Source organism: Melospiza georgiana, chromosome 7, assembly GCF_028018845.1.
Source record: "Melospiza georgiana isolate bMelGeo1 chromosome 7, bMelGeo1.pri, whole genome shotgun sequence".
Classification (NCBI taxonomy): domain Eukaryota; kingdom Metazoa; phylum Chordata; class Aves; order Passeriformes; family Passerellidae; genus Melospiza; species Melospiza georgiana.
Genome location: NC_080436.1, coordinates 30,238,694 through 30,256,131, shown reverse-complemented (window position 1 = coordinate 30,256,131; position 17,438 = coordinate 30,238,694). Strand labels below are relative to the sequence as shown.

The 17,438-nt window shown below is 41.7% G+C and overlaps 1 protein-coding gene across 1 annotated transcript in view; it reads right to left on the bottom strand.

The window, feature by feature from the left end:
* The window catches only part of PDIA5 (protein disulfide isomerase family A member 5), a 97,068-nt gene that overhangs the window by 40,272 nt on the left and 39,358 nt on the right, over positions 1-17,438 (bottom strand). The window contains exons 8-11 of the mRNA XM_058028508.1: positions 16,872-16,939; positions 12,443-12,534; positions 12,267-12,338; positions 7,755-7,891 (exon numbers count right to left, since the gene is read on the bottom strand). Of these exons, the coding sequence (XP_057884491.1) occupies positions 7,755-7,891; positions 12,267-12,338; positions 12,443-12,534; positions 16,872-16,939 (369 nt within the window). The remainder of the gene's footprint in view (positions 1-7,754; positions 7,892-12,266; positions 12,339-12,442; positions 12,535-16,871; positions 16,940-17,438) is intronic.

The window sequence follows — 17,438 nt, the reverse complement described above, 5'->3', positions numbered from 1 at the left end:
AGATAAAACTCCCACGCAAGGTGAAATGTTATCTCCACTTCACAGGTTGGAAACCGACAAATATTTAGTGACTTGGGTTGTGACTGTACAAATCAAAGCAAAGCAAAGCAAAGCAAAGAACTAAACTTTTACATCTCCAGGGCAAGGCTATTGCTTTTATCACTGGATCATCCTTTTTTATGACCATACCCTGCTCAAAGAGCACAAACTGCTTCAAAGAGACAATAATCCCATATGAACTGTGTGCTCCAGTATCAGAAGACTGACAAAAAAGAGACAATGGTATCAGTTACTACTGTCTTCACCCCTTCCATTAAGTATCCTATCAAGTTTTACTGCACAAGGTAATTATCAGGATTCTTACACTCTTCACATTCCCATTTATATTAAGTACCACTAAAAACTCATATTGATTTTTATTTTTAGACCCTTGAGAAACATGAGTGGTATTGTCATTAAAGGAAAAAATCCATGTCAGGTTCTTAATTTTCCTGGTTTTCTGCCTTTCCAAGAACTTCTATTTTAATGTATGATTAAATCTCCCTGAAAATAATTTCTGTGATTAGTTTAATGAGACAGATCACTGCACAGGCAGGTCACTTACACTGAACTGTTTACACTGCCTAAGATTTTTGGTGCTATTCAAATAAATGTAGTATCAAGCAACATCTTGTAGACCTCCATGCTTTTAAATAATGAAAAACCCAGTCTAAGTGTCTCAGAACTCCTCTCTTTGAAATCAACAGTCAGGCCTTGCTCATCTGAGTGGAAGCAGATTCTGAAGCCAAGAATGCACCAATTTCTAACTGGTTTACGTGAAGAATATATCTGCCCCAGAAGCCTGCCAGGAATGTTCAGCTGAGAAGCACATGCATGCAGTACACAGAAAGTTGGCACAATTTATGCTTGTACAGGGAAGCATTTTATTATACATCCCATTAAAAATACACTGAGGCAACATTAGAATTAGAAGCCTATGGGACATAGAGTCAGGAAACACTATTCTGAAACTGAAGCACATCTTTTCTCTTCAGCAATCTGTCCAGACTCCTAAACAGCAACATTCATCACCCAAGTGCCCTTACACAACAATTCAGTTTTCAGTGATGTGGGCACTGCAACTGCCCACCCTGACATCTGCATTGCTCCACCAAAATCCCACCAGAGGCAGGCACTGCCTGTGAGCCACAGAACAGTCCAGAAAGTTTCACTTGTTCAAAGCTTTCTCTAATTACTCTGAAACAAGAACATGTTCACAGGGTGTGGTGGCCCACAGCAAGCCCCCTGACACACAAATGTCTCCTTGTGTAGCTCCCTGTGGGCTGGTACATGCACCTGCATCATGGGGATAAGGCATGTGACCAGATTCCAGATGTACAACCTGCCTGACACTCTACAAACTTCCAGTAATCCAGACCTGCACAGGTGCACCAAAACCAGCTTCCCAGTACCCACTGTCTGCCTTTATCCCAGAGGCTCTACAACTGAAGGCAGATGCCAAAGTACCCACTGAAAACAACCAACATTTTATTTTGAAAATCACAAATGTCATATATGACAGGAACAAATGAAAATTAAAGGATCTTTCCATCCACATTCAGTGCTGCTGGATGCTTGGATAATCCACAGGCCTTTAACCTCTACTGGAACAACTGTGTTGGTTGACATTTAAAAAAAATCTCTGATTGAATCATGAATTAGCATGGAAAAACTTTATTTATTTATAAATAATATAATTCCTTTATTTATCACAGGCTGCCAACGTTAGGCTGCTGCTGACCTATGCTAGAAAGGCCATTTTTTTCAGGCTGCAGAGTAGATTATTCTTCAGCCTTTTCAACTCGTGGCCTTTCTGTTGATGCTGCCAACAGACATCCCAATTAGAGCTCACAGCAACATAGCTTGCTTTCACAAGGAACCAGTGGGGGTCTGAAAGGGAGACTTATTTATTTACAGTTGTAAAAGATGGTTTGAAAAAATATATTTGATTTTGTGCACACATTTTGGGTTCACTTTGCTTCATATTTAAAGCGAGCAATGGATTCCTATATCCCAGTATCACCACATGCAGCAGTAAAAAACAAAAACACTGAAACCAGTGATGGTGAGCTGGCAGGGAGAGAGCCAAGTTCACTACTTGGTTAGAAGCTGAGGCCTTCTTCTGGTACTGGGCTAATTGGTTGGGATTCTTAATAATGAGTTCACAAAGTCGCTTAAAACCTTGGGTATAAATGCACTGGGAGGGAGGAGGGAAGGAGTGAAGGATGAGAAAAGCTGTTTTTCAAAGCCAAATTGATAAAACCACTCCCTGTGCAATTAAAAACCTGAGCAGCTGAATAGCTGACTTTGGAAAGCAGCAACTGCATAATTTATTGGGTTGGTTTATAAAGGTAGAGAAAATAGCTGAGAACAGGAAAGGAATTTCATGGACATTTCAACAACACATGAAAACTGTGGTGCACTTTATCATTTCAAGGTTTATTTTAGCACTCCCTTCCATGGGAGGAAGCAAGCAAAGGTCTATTAGGCTGCATTATCCCTGCTTTCCCTCTTTATCAATGGAGGAAAAACCACAACGGCTCCAATATCCTACTAAGGATATTGACTTTTTTCCTACTATAAATCCTGCAATCAGCTTATAGAGTCTCTGAAGGAGCCCTATGAAGGGGACTGGGAAGAACACAGGTTTAACCTGAATTTTAGCTCACATACAACGAAGAAATGTTGCAGGAAAACATTTTAATAGTTTAATCCTTTATAAAAAGCAAATGCACACTCACACTAACAGTACAGGCAAAGCACTTTTTTCTCCTCTGGCATCAGTACTGGACCACAAACTTTGCTCTGGCTGATGGGGAATGAGAGAGGGCAAAGCAGCCCCAAGCAAACATCAGGGATGACTGACTACAACCACCAGCCAGCACCAGAGACTCCTCAGATCCAAGCCTGCTGAAGGTACAGGGGCAGGCTACAGCTCACAGTGGCACCAGGACATTATTCTGCCTGAGGCTGCAAGAACAGGTATCCTTTAAAACAGCAGCAGTGTCACTTGTGTTAACAAAACATAATGAAAAGTAACTCCTGTGCGTGAACAGCAGACACTTCCAGAAAACATTTCTGAGTTGACTTGAATTTCAATCCTGGACTTTAAACACCTTTCAGTGGCATTTGAATTGACTTATCAGTGACTTGGCTGGGTTTATTTTGTGACTGAGATGTGATTTGGATGAAAATGCTGAGGAAAAATGTAGAAAGGATAAATGTGTAGGGGTTTTATTCCTTCAACAAAACACAGTCAGAAAGATTGAAATCCTCACTAATTTGGAAAATATTTTGGACAGAATTATTTTTTAAATTGCACTGGACTCAGCAAACAGTTTGATGAGGAAACTGAAAACACAAACAGGGCTTTTTTTTTTTCCACAATCAAGGGACTCGAGCATTTTAAGTCTCAGCGAGTCCCCATGACACTAAAGCATTTAACAACACTTGACTGGCAGCATAACCCATATTTAGAGACATTCAGAATCCAGCTGTCATCTTGGGCATCTAAATAAATTGATCAGCTGTAGGCACACATATCAAGAAGCACATACAGACATGGAATCATTATTCTCATTGCTAGCAGAAGCTTATCATAAGCAGCAACGGTGCCTTTAGTTATGCTATAGTACAGAAATAACTTCGGTTGATGCAATAAATCCTTTGTTATAGATTCAGAAATAGGTCCACTAACCTAACTGCTATCTCAAATATGATCAAATATGATCAACCCAAATGAAAATGCCAAATCCTTTGGGAGAGAGGGCCCTTTCTTTGTTCCTTTGTACACTGCACAAGAACCCAGTTTTTGGGTACAACAACACATTGAAAAAATACTTCAGATGTCTGCAAGACTCCAGTCTGGATATATCCAGGATAACACTAAGCTCACCACCAGAAATTATGGAATTTCAGCAAAATACTAAAGTAAGGAGCATGACACTGCACACCCTTCACAGATGGCTGGGGAGGAGAGTGCCTTCAGAGCCTGACTGGCTGGGTCACTGTTTACCTATGCTAAACATTCAGATTTACTGAACATCCTCTTAAGGGCTTTACGAAGGAGTTTGAGAAGGTTAGAAATCCTGCTCTGTGTCCCCAGTGACCTGTGAAAAGAAATCAGGATGAACTCATCCTGCCCACCCACACTCACCCCAGTCACTCAGGGCTGGCAGTAATGACCTGCAGCAGCACATCTTCTGTTCAATGGCTGTGATAAATTAGTGCACAAAAGGGATGGTGTCTCTGATCCCAAGAGGTGCAAGTTGCATGCTGCAGACCTTCCTGATGTGTTTAAAACACACTAGCTGCTCTCCCTGAACTTAGTTATGCTAGGCAGCACTTAAAATGCTGCCATGTCCTTGGGCTAGTTAGTGCAAGTGATTGTAAATAATTACAGTGTGGTCCTCAGGGATGGTCATTAATAGCCACAGGCATGGAGACCTAACTGGCCACATCCATCACAGTGCCTAATGGTGCAGTTCACAGGTATTTACCTGGGATGTGTTTGGTTCAGCTGTATCTTCAGCACTGGGGGCAGGGGGCAGATGAAATGCTGCCAATTCCCCACACATCTTTTCATACTACACTCTATTATTAATCCATTGGTCATCTGAATATGCAATTAAAGCATCACTGAAATAACTCTCTTCTAGTAAAACAGCTCCTCACGTATGTGGGACGGTTTGGGCTGGGATAGAGCTCATTTTCTCCACAGTAGCTGGTATTGAGCCATGAGCTGGATTTGTGCTGGGAACAGTGTAGATAACTCAGGGATGTTTTAAGTATTGATGAGCACTGCTTACAGAATCCAGACCTCTTCTGCTCCTCATCCCATCCCACCACAAGGAGGCTGGGGGTGCACAAGATGATGTCAGGGAACACAGCTGACCCCAAATGACCACAGGGATATCCCAGACCATACGGTGTCATGCTCAGCATATAGAACTGGGGAAAGAGGGAGAGGGGGGGACATTTGGAGTGACGGAGTTTGTCTTCCCAAGTTCAGCATTATGAGTGATAAAGCTCTCCTGGGAATGGGTCAAGCACCTGCCAGTCAATGCAAATTAGTAAACAAATCCCTTGTTTTGGTTTGCCTGTACATGGCTTTTGCTTTTCTTATTAAATTACCTTACAAGCCCCTGACTTTTCTTGGCTTTACCTTTCAAACTCTCCCCCATCCCACCATGATGGGGCAGCCGTGTGGGGCTGAGCTGTGGCTGAGGCTAAACCACAAGAGTGAGCCAGAAAAACTCCAAGTCACATGCTGTGTGGTGACACAGGAGTTTAAGTACTTGCTAATTCCAGGCCAGTGCTGAAATCCCCCTGATCACTCTTAGTTACACAGAAGTATATCCTGTGTTATGAGCTTATTTTATAGATGTTTCAACTTTTTTTTATTAATACATTTTTAGAAAAAAACTTCCTCAGCCTGAGCTACCAAGGTTAAAATAATTAAGATGCTCACTGGTTTTGCCACTTCTTACTGGAATAATTTATCTCCTAATATTCATAAGGTGACACCATTAGCACATTTAGGAAGTGCTAAGAGAAGAGCTTTTAATCATGGAGATAACTGTTTATGATAGTTGTCTGCCATTAATTAGTTTGCAAGCCTCATACTCCCTGCTGAGGATGCTCAGAGAGGATTCTTACCACCACAGATCTTTTACACATGTACGAGCTGCATTCTGCACGTATTGCCATAACCACCTGAATGTAAATAAAATGCCCCAAATATTCGAGTTGCATTTAAAATGGAGTTGTTCTGGCAAGGAACACTCTTCATCTCAATTCTGAGCAGCTGGAAAATGTTATCAGAAGATTGTGACAGCCCAATTAGAGCTTTTGATTTACTTTCATAACAGCATTTGCCAAAGCACTGCTGGTACAGAATGCCCCTTAGAACAAAACATGCCTGTCTGGAAGCACCCCCACTCTCAAAATAAGTAATGCAATATTGTTACTCCTAAAACTGTGTTCTTGAAAATACTAATAAAACACTAAAAACTGAACAGAATCCTACTGAGATTTAAAACTAACTTGAACTTACTATAAAGTTTGATTGCAGTCATATGTATTCATCTATTTTTAATCTGGCTTCCTAAAGGAATAAGTTTTGCTGGGCCAACTGTTGATTTCTTCCCCCTCCTCCTCCTCCTGAATACATGACCAGACTCTGCCCATTTACAAACTCAAAAAAAGGCAAAGCTTTAAAGTACTACTAAGTGTGAACACGTTGAGAGAGAGCAGACACTTCTGCCATGTCATTGTGCAGGGAGAGGGAAAGGAGGCAAATTTAGGAGTTCCATTTGTGCCTGGCAGCAGCTGCTCAGCGAGCTCACAGCTGCCGAGGAGCAGCAGCCCCTGCTGGCACTGGCACACCGGGGTGCAGGGAAATCTGGGGAAGGAAGGATTTGGGTAATGAAGGATAACTCCTGAGCAAAGCAGGCCCCAGCAGTTCTGCTGCTTGTGTTTGGGGTTTCAGAGCAGGCCTCATCAGTTCTGCTCCTTGTGTTTGGGGTTTCAGAGCAGGCACTCATCTCCGGTCCCACTGTCATTAGCACAAATAATCCAGGGAACACAGCGACAGAACAGCAGTCAGTCCCCTGCTCCAGTGGACCAAATTCTTAGACATTTCACCAAGCAGAGGAAATTCATTATGGTATGTTTTTCAAATGAGTCTTATGAGCAGACCTTCAAAAAAGGTATTTTGGAGCTAACTCCTGCTGGCTTAAAGGGAAGCAGGATTTCAGCCTCTGTGCCAAGACCCTCAGCTGTCAGCACACAGTCTGCCTCCAGAGTCCTAACCTTTAAATCTATGCACTTGAAAAGGAACATCTCACCCAATACTGCTGCCAGCACAGCAGCAAGGGGAGACAGAAGCTCTGTGTCACACAGTGGAGCAGATTCAAGCCTGAATTGTCCATCACAAACACAAACAATTGGAAAAACCAGATATGCAGCTGAAACAAGTTACATCCACAGTGAACTAAGAGGTTAATGCACTCTTTTCTTCCACTCAACAGCATCCAGGAAGGCAGTGTGGCCTTCAGCTTCCTGAAGGCAATCCACTTGATTTTATTTGTCAAGCTAAAACCTCAAGTAATTAAAAAAAATCAGTTCAATGCATTTTCAGCAGAATAACAAGCAGTATCACCACCAACTCTGCATTAGTTATCAAAGTCCTGGGGTCTTTCTAAACTTAGGCCTAGTTTTGGCACAGTTCAGCACAATATATAATGACAATCATCCCTTACATTGCCAGAGAAACTGTGGCAAAGGAGTGAAAATGCTCAAAATGACATAGCAGCAGCCATGGACAAGAACCCAGGAGGTCAGGGTTCTCAAGTTGAGTTAGTTGCTCAATCAATCAGAGTTCTGCTTTGAAAGCAAACAGTACTGAAGAGAAGTTGAAAATGGGAAACCATGCTGTAAAGTGATGAGTAGCCAGACTATTTAAGCATCATTACACTCCTCAGTTATGTTTTGACTCAGCCTACAAAGTGTCCCTTTTCCACAAGCACATCTCCATCCTAAATGTGAAGTCAGCAACTTCACAAACATTTCATGCCTTGTGTATTTAACCATCATCACAAACAAGAAAAGCCTGGACTTTAGAGCTCATGGTTCTGTGAAACTTCCACGGAAAAACATCACTGATTTTGTTAGCAAGCATTTGGCTCAGAGTACAGAAGAGAAAACAAACTCACATGGTGCATGGAACATCACTAGCACAGATGAATGATCTTTTATAAACTTGTCGAAGTCCTCATCGGTCAGGTGATAAACCACATTTTCTTCATCTGCCCAGGGAGTCTCTGGAGCCTGTGGCTGAGGTGCCTGTGGGCTACAAGACAAATGCACAGCTTAAAGGCAGCTCTCTGGTGCTAAGCAGTCATCTTGGCAAGTCAAACTGTAAGGAACCACTTTGTGCAGATGTTCACACATGTCTGACACACCAACCCTACTGAACAGCTTCCATAATTGTACCCATCCAGAACTCACAGGCACTGAAACACAGATAAAACTGGAGGAGGAACAAAAAGATCTGCAAGAAGCTCCTGAGGACACATCAGCAATGGAAGGGGATGGAGTGAGGAGATAACCAGACTGCTTGGTTATTACATTATAGAAATCAAATGCATTTTCTATTACTCTTTTACCCTCCTCAGCAGGATGCTCCCTTTCTCACAGCATTCCCACTTTGTAGTTCACAGGAGTCATTGCAAATGAAAGAAAAAAGCAGTGAGCAGAAACAGCCAATTTAACCCGTCACCTTGGATACTGACAGCGTGATTAGGGCCGGCAGAGAAAGGAGGAGCAGTATTGGGACCATGAGCCAGCTACACACACCATTTCCCCAGGAATACATGGTTTTACCCTGAACAGCTCTTGGGAGCCAAGGAAGCATCCCTATGTCCTCACTCTGCAGTGGGCTTGTAGGCCTAACTCAGCAAAGATATTCAGCTGCATGCTTTACCTAAAAGGACGTGATGTGTTCTACCAACATCACTATGACTGCACCTGAGTTCAGCTGTCTTTGATGGGTCAGAGCCTGCTCAAAGACACAGTGGCAAGTCTGGAAACTGAACCTAAGCTCCTCTGCAGCTCATCATCCCAATAAACAATTGTTTTTGGCTTTTATTAATGTACATTAAAAAGAGAATTTGGCAGCTGTGATCTAAACTATGCTAATTGACATTTTATTTATTAAAGCACTGTTCACAGAAAAGACACCCAAACATAAAAACATTGGGAGCCAGACTTTGAAGGTATTTTTGTCAGTTGTAGTAATGAGTTCCAAACCCCCCCAAATTCCCCAAATTCTTTGGCAAAGTACACGTCTGGATGTGACCCCATCTCTGCTGAAAGCAGATTTACAATTTTTGATTAAAACGTATTATTGTGTTAGCTGCCTGGAACAAGGAATGGCAAACAGATGATAACTCATTTATCCTGCCTTACTCATTTCTAGGCTGAAAGCCTAGCTTGATAAAAAAAAGCAGTAGAGATGCACAGATTCAGATAGCAAATTCTGTTGATGTAAGCAATAGGTGTGATCCAAGAATATTAAGCAATCCATGCAGAACTGTGATGCACGTCTCTGCCTCCTGCTGCTTCTGTGATAAACAAACCAAGAAGCAAACATCAAAGTGCAAGGTGGGAGCTGCACCTGGCCAAGGAGCCCAGAGAACAATAATCTCCAGGTATCCTGGCAGGGTGAAGGCTTTCCAGCAAACACCATGACACTTAATGGATTTGGGAGCTGGGTTGAGCAGGCAGAGCGTGATGAACATGGACACAGTGCCTGCAAAGCACTGGGAGAACATGGAGCTCAACAGGGCCTGGTGTGACCTATTTCAGTCAGGAATTACTAAAGCAGGGCACAGGATGTTTATTCAAATAGCCTAATTTAAAATGCTCTGCATGCTAATGAGCCTACATGGGAGGTGGTAAGAAACACCTCAAGGCCTGGAGAAAGCAACAAGCAAAATTTAAAATGTCATTCAGCACTGAGACAAGGCACAGCCAACACCTGATTAGGATGACAGAAGTCCAGAAGAGTTATCAAAAGCTAATTCAATTGAGAGCACAGGACAAGTTCTTGATTTTACAAAGTAGCTGATGCTAAGGAATGGCCTGAGGGGAATCTATAAAACAGCAGGACAAACTAAGCAGCTGTTGAAGGCAGCAAGAAGCTGCTGGGCTTGCCTACCACTCAGGCTGATACAGCTGTGTATCAGAATTAACAAAAAAGTGGGATGCACAAAATAGCATCTCTGCTGGGTTGGATTCAGGCTGCGTGATGGTTCATCTCTACCTTCTGATGAAAACATCTGAATCTCCATAACACAGTAGCCAGTGCTTATTAGGAAGATAAGAAAGGTGAAGTACCTGTAAGACTGATACATTAGCACACTTCAGCATAAGAAAGAAGCACCTTTTATAAGCACGAGAAAAAAAAAAAAAAAGAAAAGAAAAAAAAAAAAGAGAGGTGTTGGAGACCTCCAAACTAGCAGTTCTTGTAATGAGAGGAAAAAGCATGGACAATGATTTAAATAATTCTAACTTTCATTAAATTATATCATGTTCTCTCCCACAAATGAGCCTAAGATCACCCACTTTCAGCACTTTACCAGTAGTATTTAGAGGGAAAAAACCAAGAAGAGGGAGAGAGAGAGCTGCTTTTCTGCAGAGTGTACTTATTGTCCACACATAATGGGCCATTTCATATGGCTCAGTGTCTGCTGGATTTGCTTCTGAGACTCTACAAGCACAGCACATGCATGCTCAGTATAAAAATGCATTGGCTTTCCTTGCCATGGCCCTGCCATGCCCCTGCTCCTTAGTATAACATTTTGTACAAAAGCAACCTTTCAATATTTTAATATTATGCTATTGTGAAACCCAGCCAGTGCACCCTACAGCTATCCCATTGCACTCCTTGGCTTTCCTAAAGCCCTTGCCATACCATTTTGACTACCTGTACTGCAGATTCCTCAGAATAGTATAATATTATGTATGCAGCATGTTCAGCCTATATGCACTTTTATTAATAATTTAATTGATTGTAATTTAAGCATCAATTACTGGCAAAATATAAGTACACATAACTACTCAACGTGGTTTCCTTAAAGGTTGTATTTATTACAAAACAGGGGTACCAGGCTACTGCTCAGATCATCTTTTGGGCAACTAATAAGCATGCACTAAGTGAGGACAAACAGCTGTCTTTAGCTCTGGACTGCTGAAGTATCAGCCAAAGCCCACAGTGGCTTGTTAGCAGAGATTATCATTGGAAAGAGCTTGCAGCTGTTCTGCTTTCCTCCAGTAGCTGTGTTCACTTGCTGTCACAGCACTGATATAAAGGTACTGCATATTGCAGGATTATCTGGATATTATGTGGGCAGACAGGGGGAAAAAACACCCCAAACAGCTAATGTTTCACATATGGTAGCCAAGAGATAACCACATCCTTGCAGAATTGAAAAGCATAACAAAGTGCAGGTGATTAAGCCATATCCTTGCTCCAAGGGCTGATCATCTTCAAGTTGCTGGAGTTGCCATCTTGATCACTCATATTTGAAGACTTAATTGACTACACCAGGCTTAATGACTCTGGCTGAATTCCTCCTCTTTGAGCCACTGGGCAGTACTTGCTTGCAGTGTTTGTAGCCCCTGATGCTAGCAGGATGCTGCTCTCACTTCATTTGTGGGTTCCAAATCCTGAAGCATTCAGCCTACTGATGCTGGAGACCCTGGGCTACTTGCAACCATATGCACATCCCCAGCACAGCAAAATACATTCATTCTGAGCCAATTTTGCTAAGCTGTACTACTACAATAGTTTGCAACAGTCTGTTCCTTCCCATGGGTTTGTTTCCTTTCATTAGCTTCATTTCAATATTGTTTCCACGACTGCAGCAAACAAGGGAGGGTTACAAAGATGACACCATGCCCAAGAGCCTGGGCTCACTGCAAATGGGATTTCTCCATCACCACATTATCTCAGCTCCCTCCAGCTCCTCCACCAGCCTCACTGACCATGTGGGGATTTGCACCAGCTGAAGAGCAGCTACACACACACACACACACACACACACACACACACACACACACACACACACACACACACACTTTTCCTGTGCCTCTGAACTGTTAGTCTCATAGGCTCATTCAGCCCCCAAAATGTTTATGCCTGCAAATAGCTCTCTTTAGGTAGAACAAGGTGCTTTCTACACTTTCATGTCATGACAGCAAACACAGATGTTGTAAAAGTGACTACCTATCCAGGGTGCCTTGATCTTCATTTTGTCACTGCAAGACACTTTAAAGGCTTCAGCTAAAGGCTGATGAGCCAACAAGAACTGCACACTTGGTATATACATTTTTAATAACACAACAGAAGTCAAGCACCCAAGATCACTGGAAATTTAACCTGGCATTTTTAACGAAGTTGAGATCTGTGTATCTGCATTTATTTCAGTCCACAGTCAGTCTGCTATTACAGACAAAATGCAATTGTGAAATGCAAGGCATGCATGCTAAAAACCAAACATTAGTCAATCTCTCCGTATGAGTTTAGCTGATCTCAGCGGGGTAGTTTTGTTTGCTCTTCTGAGCGGAGGGAAGGAGGGAGAGATGTCTGCTCCCAAACCATTACATTCTGTAAATAATGAAGAGTACATAAAAGGTGGAGTGCATGAAGTTCAATGCCTTACTGTTTCAGCCACTCTGCGATATCTGCTGCGGTAGCACCAAAGTTCTCAAAGTTGAACAGGAACTTTCCTTTCCTGTTAAAGCAACAAAACAAAGTTCAGTCCTGGCCCTAAAAGATAAAACCACTCAATTATACAAGAGTGCATGATTTCTAAAATAGTTGCAAAACATAACCGACTCAAAATAGCAGATTGTAGGATATCCCCGGACATTGAATTCTTCCTTTATCCTTTCGAATTCAGCAGAGTAAACATTCATCCCCGCAAGGACCTGGAAAAACAGAGCATAATCTTACAATACAGCAGGAACATCACACCATTTGTTTGAAGATTTAAGTAAAACCCACTTCAATCTGGGCAGATTCTGATTTCATTCATATAGCTGTCAAGCAAGGGGCTCTCTCTAAAAGGCACTGAAGTTTTTCTGATTTTGTGCAAGGGAAAACAGAACAATACTTGAGTCTAATCCAGAGAAAACACACAGCAGTTAGCATGTCACCTCCTCACTGCTCTGGAAGCATGTCTGTTTCTTTTTATTCACCCACTAATAGAAATACCTAAAGGGAATTCTCTCAATGGCAGCACTTGCGCTCCACTTTGCACATTTGGATTTTAAGCTACAGCTAGATTTTTTCCTTCTTCTGCATGTAGAAAAAAAGAGTTCTTAGTTCATATCCAAACATTAAACAGGACACCAGAAATTCTACCCTCAGCTCTCTGGTTTCCACTCCAGCAATGAACTTGTCTATGTCTAACCAACTTGTCAATGTCTAACCAACCACAGGCATTATGCCAGGTCAAAAATGCACTTACTGAATGGCAAGGGGAAATCAGCAGGACTTTGATGTGAAAATAAAACGTGCCCTATATCCATGAGCTCAGGAAATAGCGCATGGCATTTATATGCTCTAAATAGGTTAACTTAGGTAGGGCAGGGTATAATGAGAGTTAAGAATTAACCTTGTCCTACAGTCTTCAAAAGAGAGGCACAGAAGCACAGTAGCTTTTTAGACTAGCCTGTAAAACAAAAACTCTTTCCTCAGCTCTATCCCAACCCGTCCTCCATCTCAACAATGTCTGAGCTTCAGGTTCAGGGCTCCTGGGACTTATATCGTGCCCTGTGACTTATTCTGTGCCCTGTCCAAATGTCTTCCAAATATTTGTGACATGAAAATTGGAAGATGGGATCGATTCCAAGTTTTTGTGGGTGTGCAACTCACACAGAGGTCATTCTGCTGTCAAACTTGGACCCAGCAAGTTGCTGAGATACCACTTCCTGATTAACTTAGTTTAATGGCATTGACGGCTTAAATCATTTTAGCAGCAGGGTCTTAATCCAACCCCCTCCTCTTTCCCTCTCCAAAAACAGGATTTTCTCCTTCCAGCTGAAATACCACATCAGAATTTAATACCACGTTCCTGACTGCAGCAAACTGCACAGACCAACCAAATGTGCTCAGAGCCAGCATGAAATAAATCTTAAAGCAGAAAATCCTCATTTGAAGGTCAGCCATTCCTAAGAATGTGCTGGAAAGTCACAAAAAGATACTTTGTTTTCTCTTCCCTATCCTAAGAAAGGATAAATTGAACAGAGGAGAGTACAGAAGTAAGGTTTATACATGCTGGCCTAATCTTCCACTTTGAATTTTCCTTGTAGTTCAAATAACTGGATTGATTTAATTCATATGAGATTATCTAGACTCAATTCTCCCCTTTCCTTATCCTCCATGCCACCACCTAAAGGCAGGTAAATGCAATAGGATCAAGATACAACAGTTGCTCTATAAAGCAAGAACCAGTTTTGTTAACTAATTCCTTAATTAACACCAGCCTACCAGATTCCACACTTGCTGTGAACTTTCAGAGGACTTTCTATGATTTAAGTGGGCATTCCTGCCCATGCCAGACAATTTCACTGAGCCCATCTAAAGGTGATTGATAAAAGCCAATAACTTGGATTTATTCTGCTGTTCATTACATTATATGAAGCATATTTAGCAAAAAAGCTTATTACAACAGGATTTGTTTTAATGACAAGAGCAACAGCTTTAGCTGGCCAATAATCACAGAATTTTGAAAATCAGGCTGCCAGAGGCCATCAAAAAACACCTACTGCCCAAAACCAGGGCCCTCCTGCCAGACATTTGGCATATTTGCTTTTAGCAAAACACTGAATGACCCCATCTTCAATTTAGGTCCATTACCTCTTGTAATAGCCATTGCAGAAACAAAGATCAGTTTATTCCTTTCACCTCTGCAGTGACACTTGACATATTTCAACACTCATCTGCTCTCCAACAAGCTACCTTTAATCTAAACCAACTCTGAACCTTTCCTAGCTGCCCAAGTATTTGGAGCTTCTGACTATTCCTGTTTAGTTGTGACCCTCTACCCTGATTCTCAGTTTTCCTGATGGGGAAAAAACTGGTACCTTACAGCACAAAAAATTTAAAAGAAAAAAAAAAAGACAAGCACCAAGGAGGAAAGCACTTAAGCACATTCTCAAGTCAGTCTTTACAGCAGAGCATTCTGGCACACTCACAAAGTTCATGGCCATTAGGGAGATGGTGAATGGTTTGCTAATATCCAGCTCCCCCCTGCTCACTCACCAGAGCCCAGCCAACCCTCTAACCACAGGAATCTTTCCTGCCAAGGATAAAATAAGTCCATTTCTGATTTGGAGCACTTTTTCCTTCTGCACTGGGTGCAACAGAATTATAAGATATAACCATAATATGAACTAAGTATGCCACCCTGCCTTCCTCTCAGTAACAGCACTGGGACAAGAAACAATCAGTCCTGAGGGAACACAGAGGCCAGAGAGAGGTACAGTTCACCCCTTCACTTTTATGACCTCTTCAATAGGCAATACTGCACTTAATTTTCCTGCTATATAACGGCAATAATCACTTTTGAGCCTGGCATATCCTGACAGTTAATGACAGGTCAGATTAAAAGGCCAAACCTTCAGCTCATCCAAACCACTCATAAACTTTGCAGCCAAGTCTGATCTGGAGGTCAACATCACTCTAAGGCACTTCATGAATAATTTATGATGGGTACAGCACAGTTAACTTTAGAAATGGCAAGCCGTGTACACATCCCACTCAGGAAGCTAATTGGGTCATATTTTGACAAACAGACCAATTTTTGTGGAAAACATGGGTGGCAGTGGCATAACTGGACCTTGCTCTGAACTGATCCTGCACCACAAGCCTCCACTGCAAAGAACTGTGTCCCAGCCCTGTCAGTCAGCTGTGCAGGATCAGCCCGGATCTGTAGAAACCATTTCCAAGTGAGGAAGGAAATACTCAAACCAGAATAGATCTAAATTATCTGAATTTAATAAATGAGCTGCACACAAAGAAGGAAGGGAGAACTGCAGGAGGACAGAGTGCTGTGCAGCATGCCTCCTCTCTGGCACTGTCTCTGTAGGTGATGTTTGCACTCCTAATCCCTCTCACCCCAGGAGGCCCTGCCATGCAGGGTGGGAGTGCCTTCCCAAGGCTGCAGCACATGCTCCTCTGAGGGGAGATGGCCTTAGAATGCTGCCTGGCCCGACAAAAACACTCCTGGAAATATCTTCCAAGGCTTGTGCCGTGTCCTAAATAAATCTGACTAACTCCCACTCATTCCAGCCCTAAGCAAAACAAGGATTTAAAGAAAGCACTTCTGAAAACAACTGGTTTGGAGAATGTTGGGCAGTCTGACAGCACTAGGTGGTCACAAGAACAAATGGCCAGAGCTGCCCCAGCAATGAACTGCAGTGCTTCATCTTTTCCTCACAGGGAAACCTGTAAACACAGCAGTGAATGATCCAACAGGTAGGATCAGACCAAATCCTGCTACAGCCATGAAACAACAATCCTATTTCTTCATCCTTTATGTACTACTGGCACCATATAAATCATGCGTTAAGCACATTATAAAACCTCAACTAGACAGGTGCCTTTGACTTGCTTGCAGAGATCAATACACACTGTAACTACAAAGGGGTAACTAAATTACTGTGAATTCTGTACTTTATTAGAGTCAAAACTTACTTTTATATCAATGTGACATCAGCTTTGACAGAACTACAGTTAAACTGTAAGTTTCTACTAATGCTGAGTGGGTGGAGGGTGACCAGTAGCTTATGGGTGGGGGATTTCTCTCCCATAACACTGTGATTCTCCACCAAAAAAGTGGATTAATAACTGCAATGAGGGCATCCATCCCTGACCTTGCTATGAAACATCAGGCCAAAAAGCTGATCAAACCCATTAAGGCAAACATTTCTTTCTTTACCAAAATTAGCTCAAAAGGCCTAAAAATTTATAAATTAAGAGGCAAAACAAATCTACATAGTGTCAGAGCCTGTATTTCCATGGAAAAAACTGCAGTGGATCTAAAGGGCAAGGGAGTTCGCATCTCATTCTCTAAAGTTTTAGAAGAATAAAAACCAAGAGAAAATTCTGAAGATATCTGGAACAGAGTAGATTATTTCTTTTTTCAGCTGGCCTAAAAATGGATAATTTTGATTTTGCTAAATATTTTTCGATTTATATACTTTAAAAAATTGTTAAAATAATTTTTGAAACGTCATATAAATCTCATTGTCTCACTTACATATTTACCCTTGAGTTCTGTGGCTGCCTGCTGATAAGATGGCATCATTCTCTTACAAACACCACACCCTGAGAAGAAAAAAATTGTGTAAGTAATATGCCAACAACTCCATTCAACCTCTTGAACAGTATCTATGTTCCAAAGCATATGCAGTAATATTTTATATTAAAAAAATTAAACAAAAATTCTTTATCTGCTTTACTAAATCATTATTAGATTATTATTTTCTGAGTATGTTACTTGATACAAGCCTCTATTTTTGCACATTTTTCATGCTCTTCATTTTCACATTCATTTCTCATCCTTGTATGGAGAGAGTAAAACCATCTTATACTCCTCAGGCTCTGAGCTGAGCCCAGAGGAGAATACAAGTTGAAACACACATATCAAAAGTCAACAGAAGATGATTGTGAACTCAAAACAAAAAGCTTTGTGCACTTCTGGTCTTTGAAGGGACAGGGGGAGGTACTTCAGATTCATCCCAGCTTAACAAGGCTTTGAAATTAATTTGAGATGCATTTCCTAAACACATTACACAGACATCAAGTGTTACACGGTGCTCTGTTA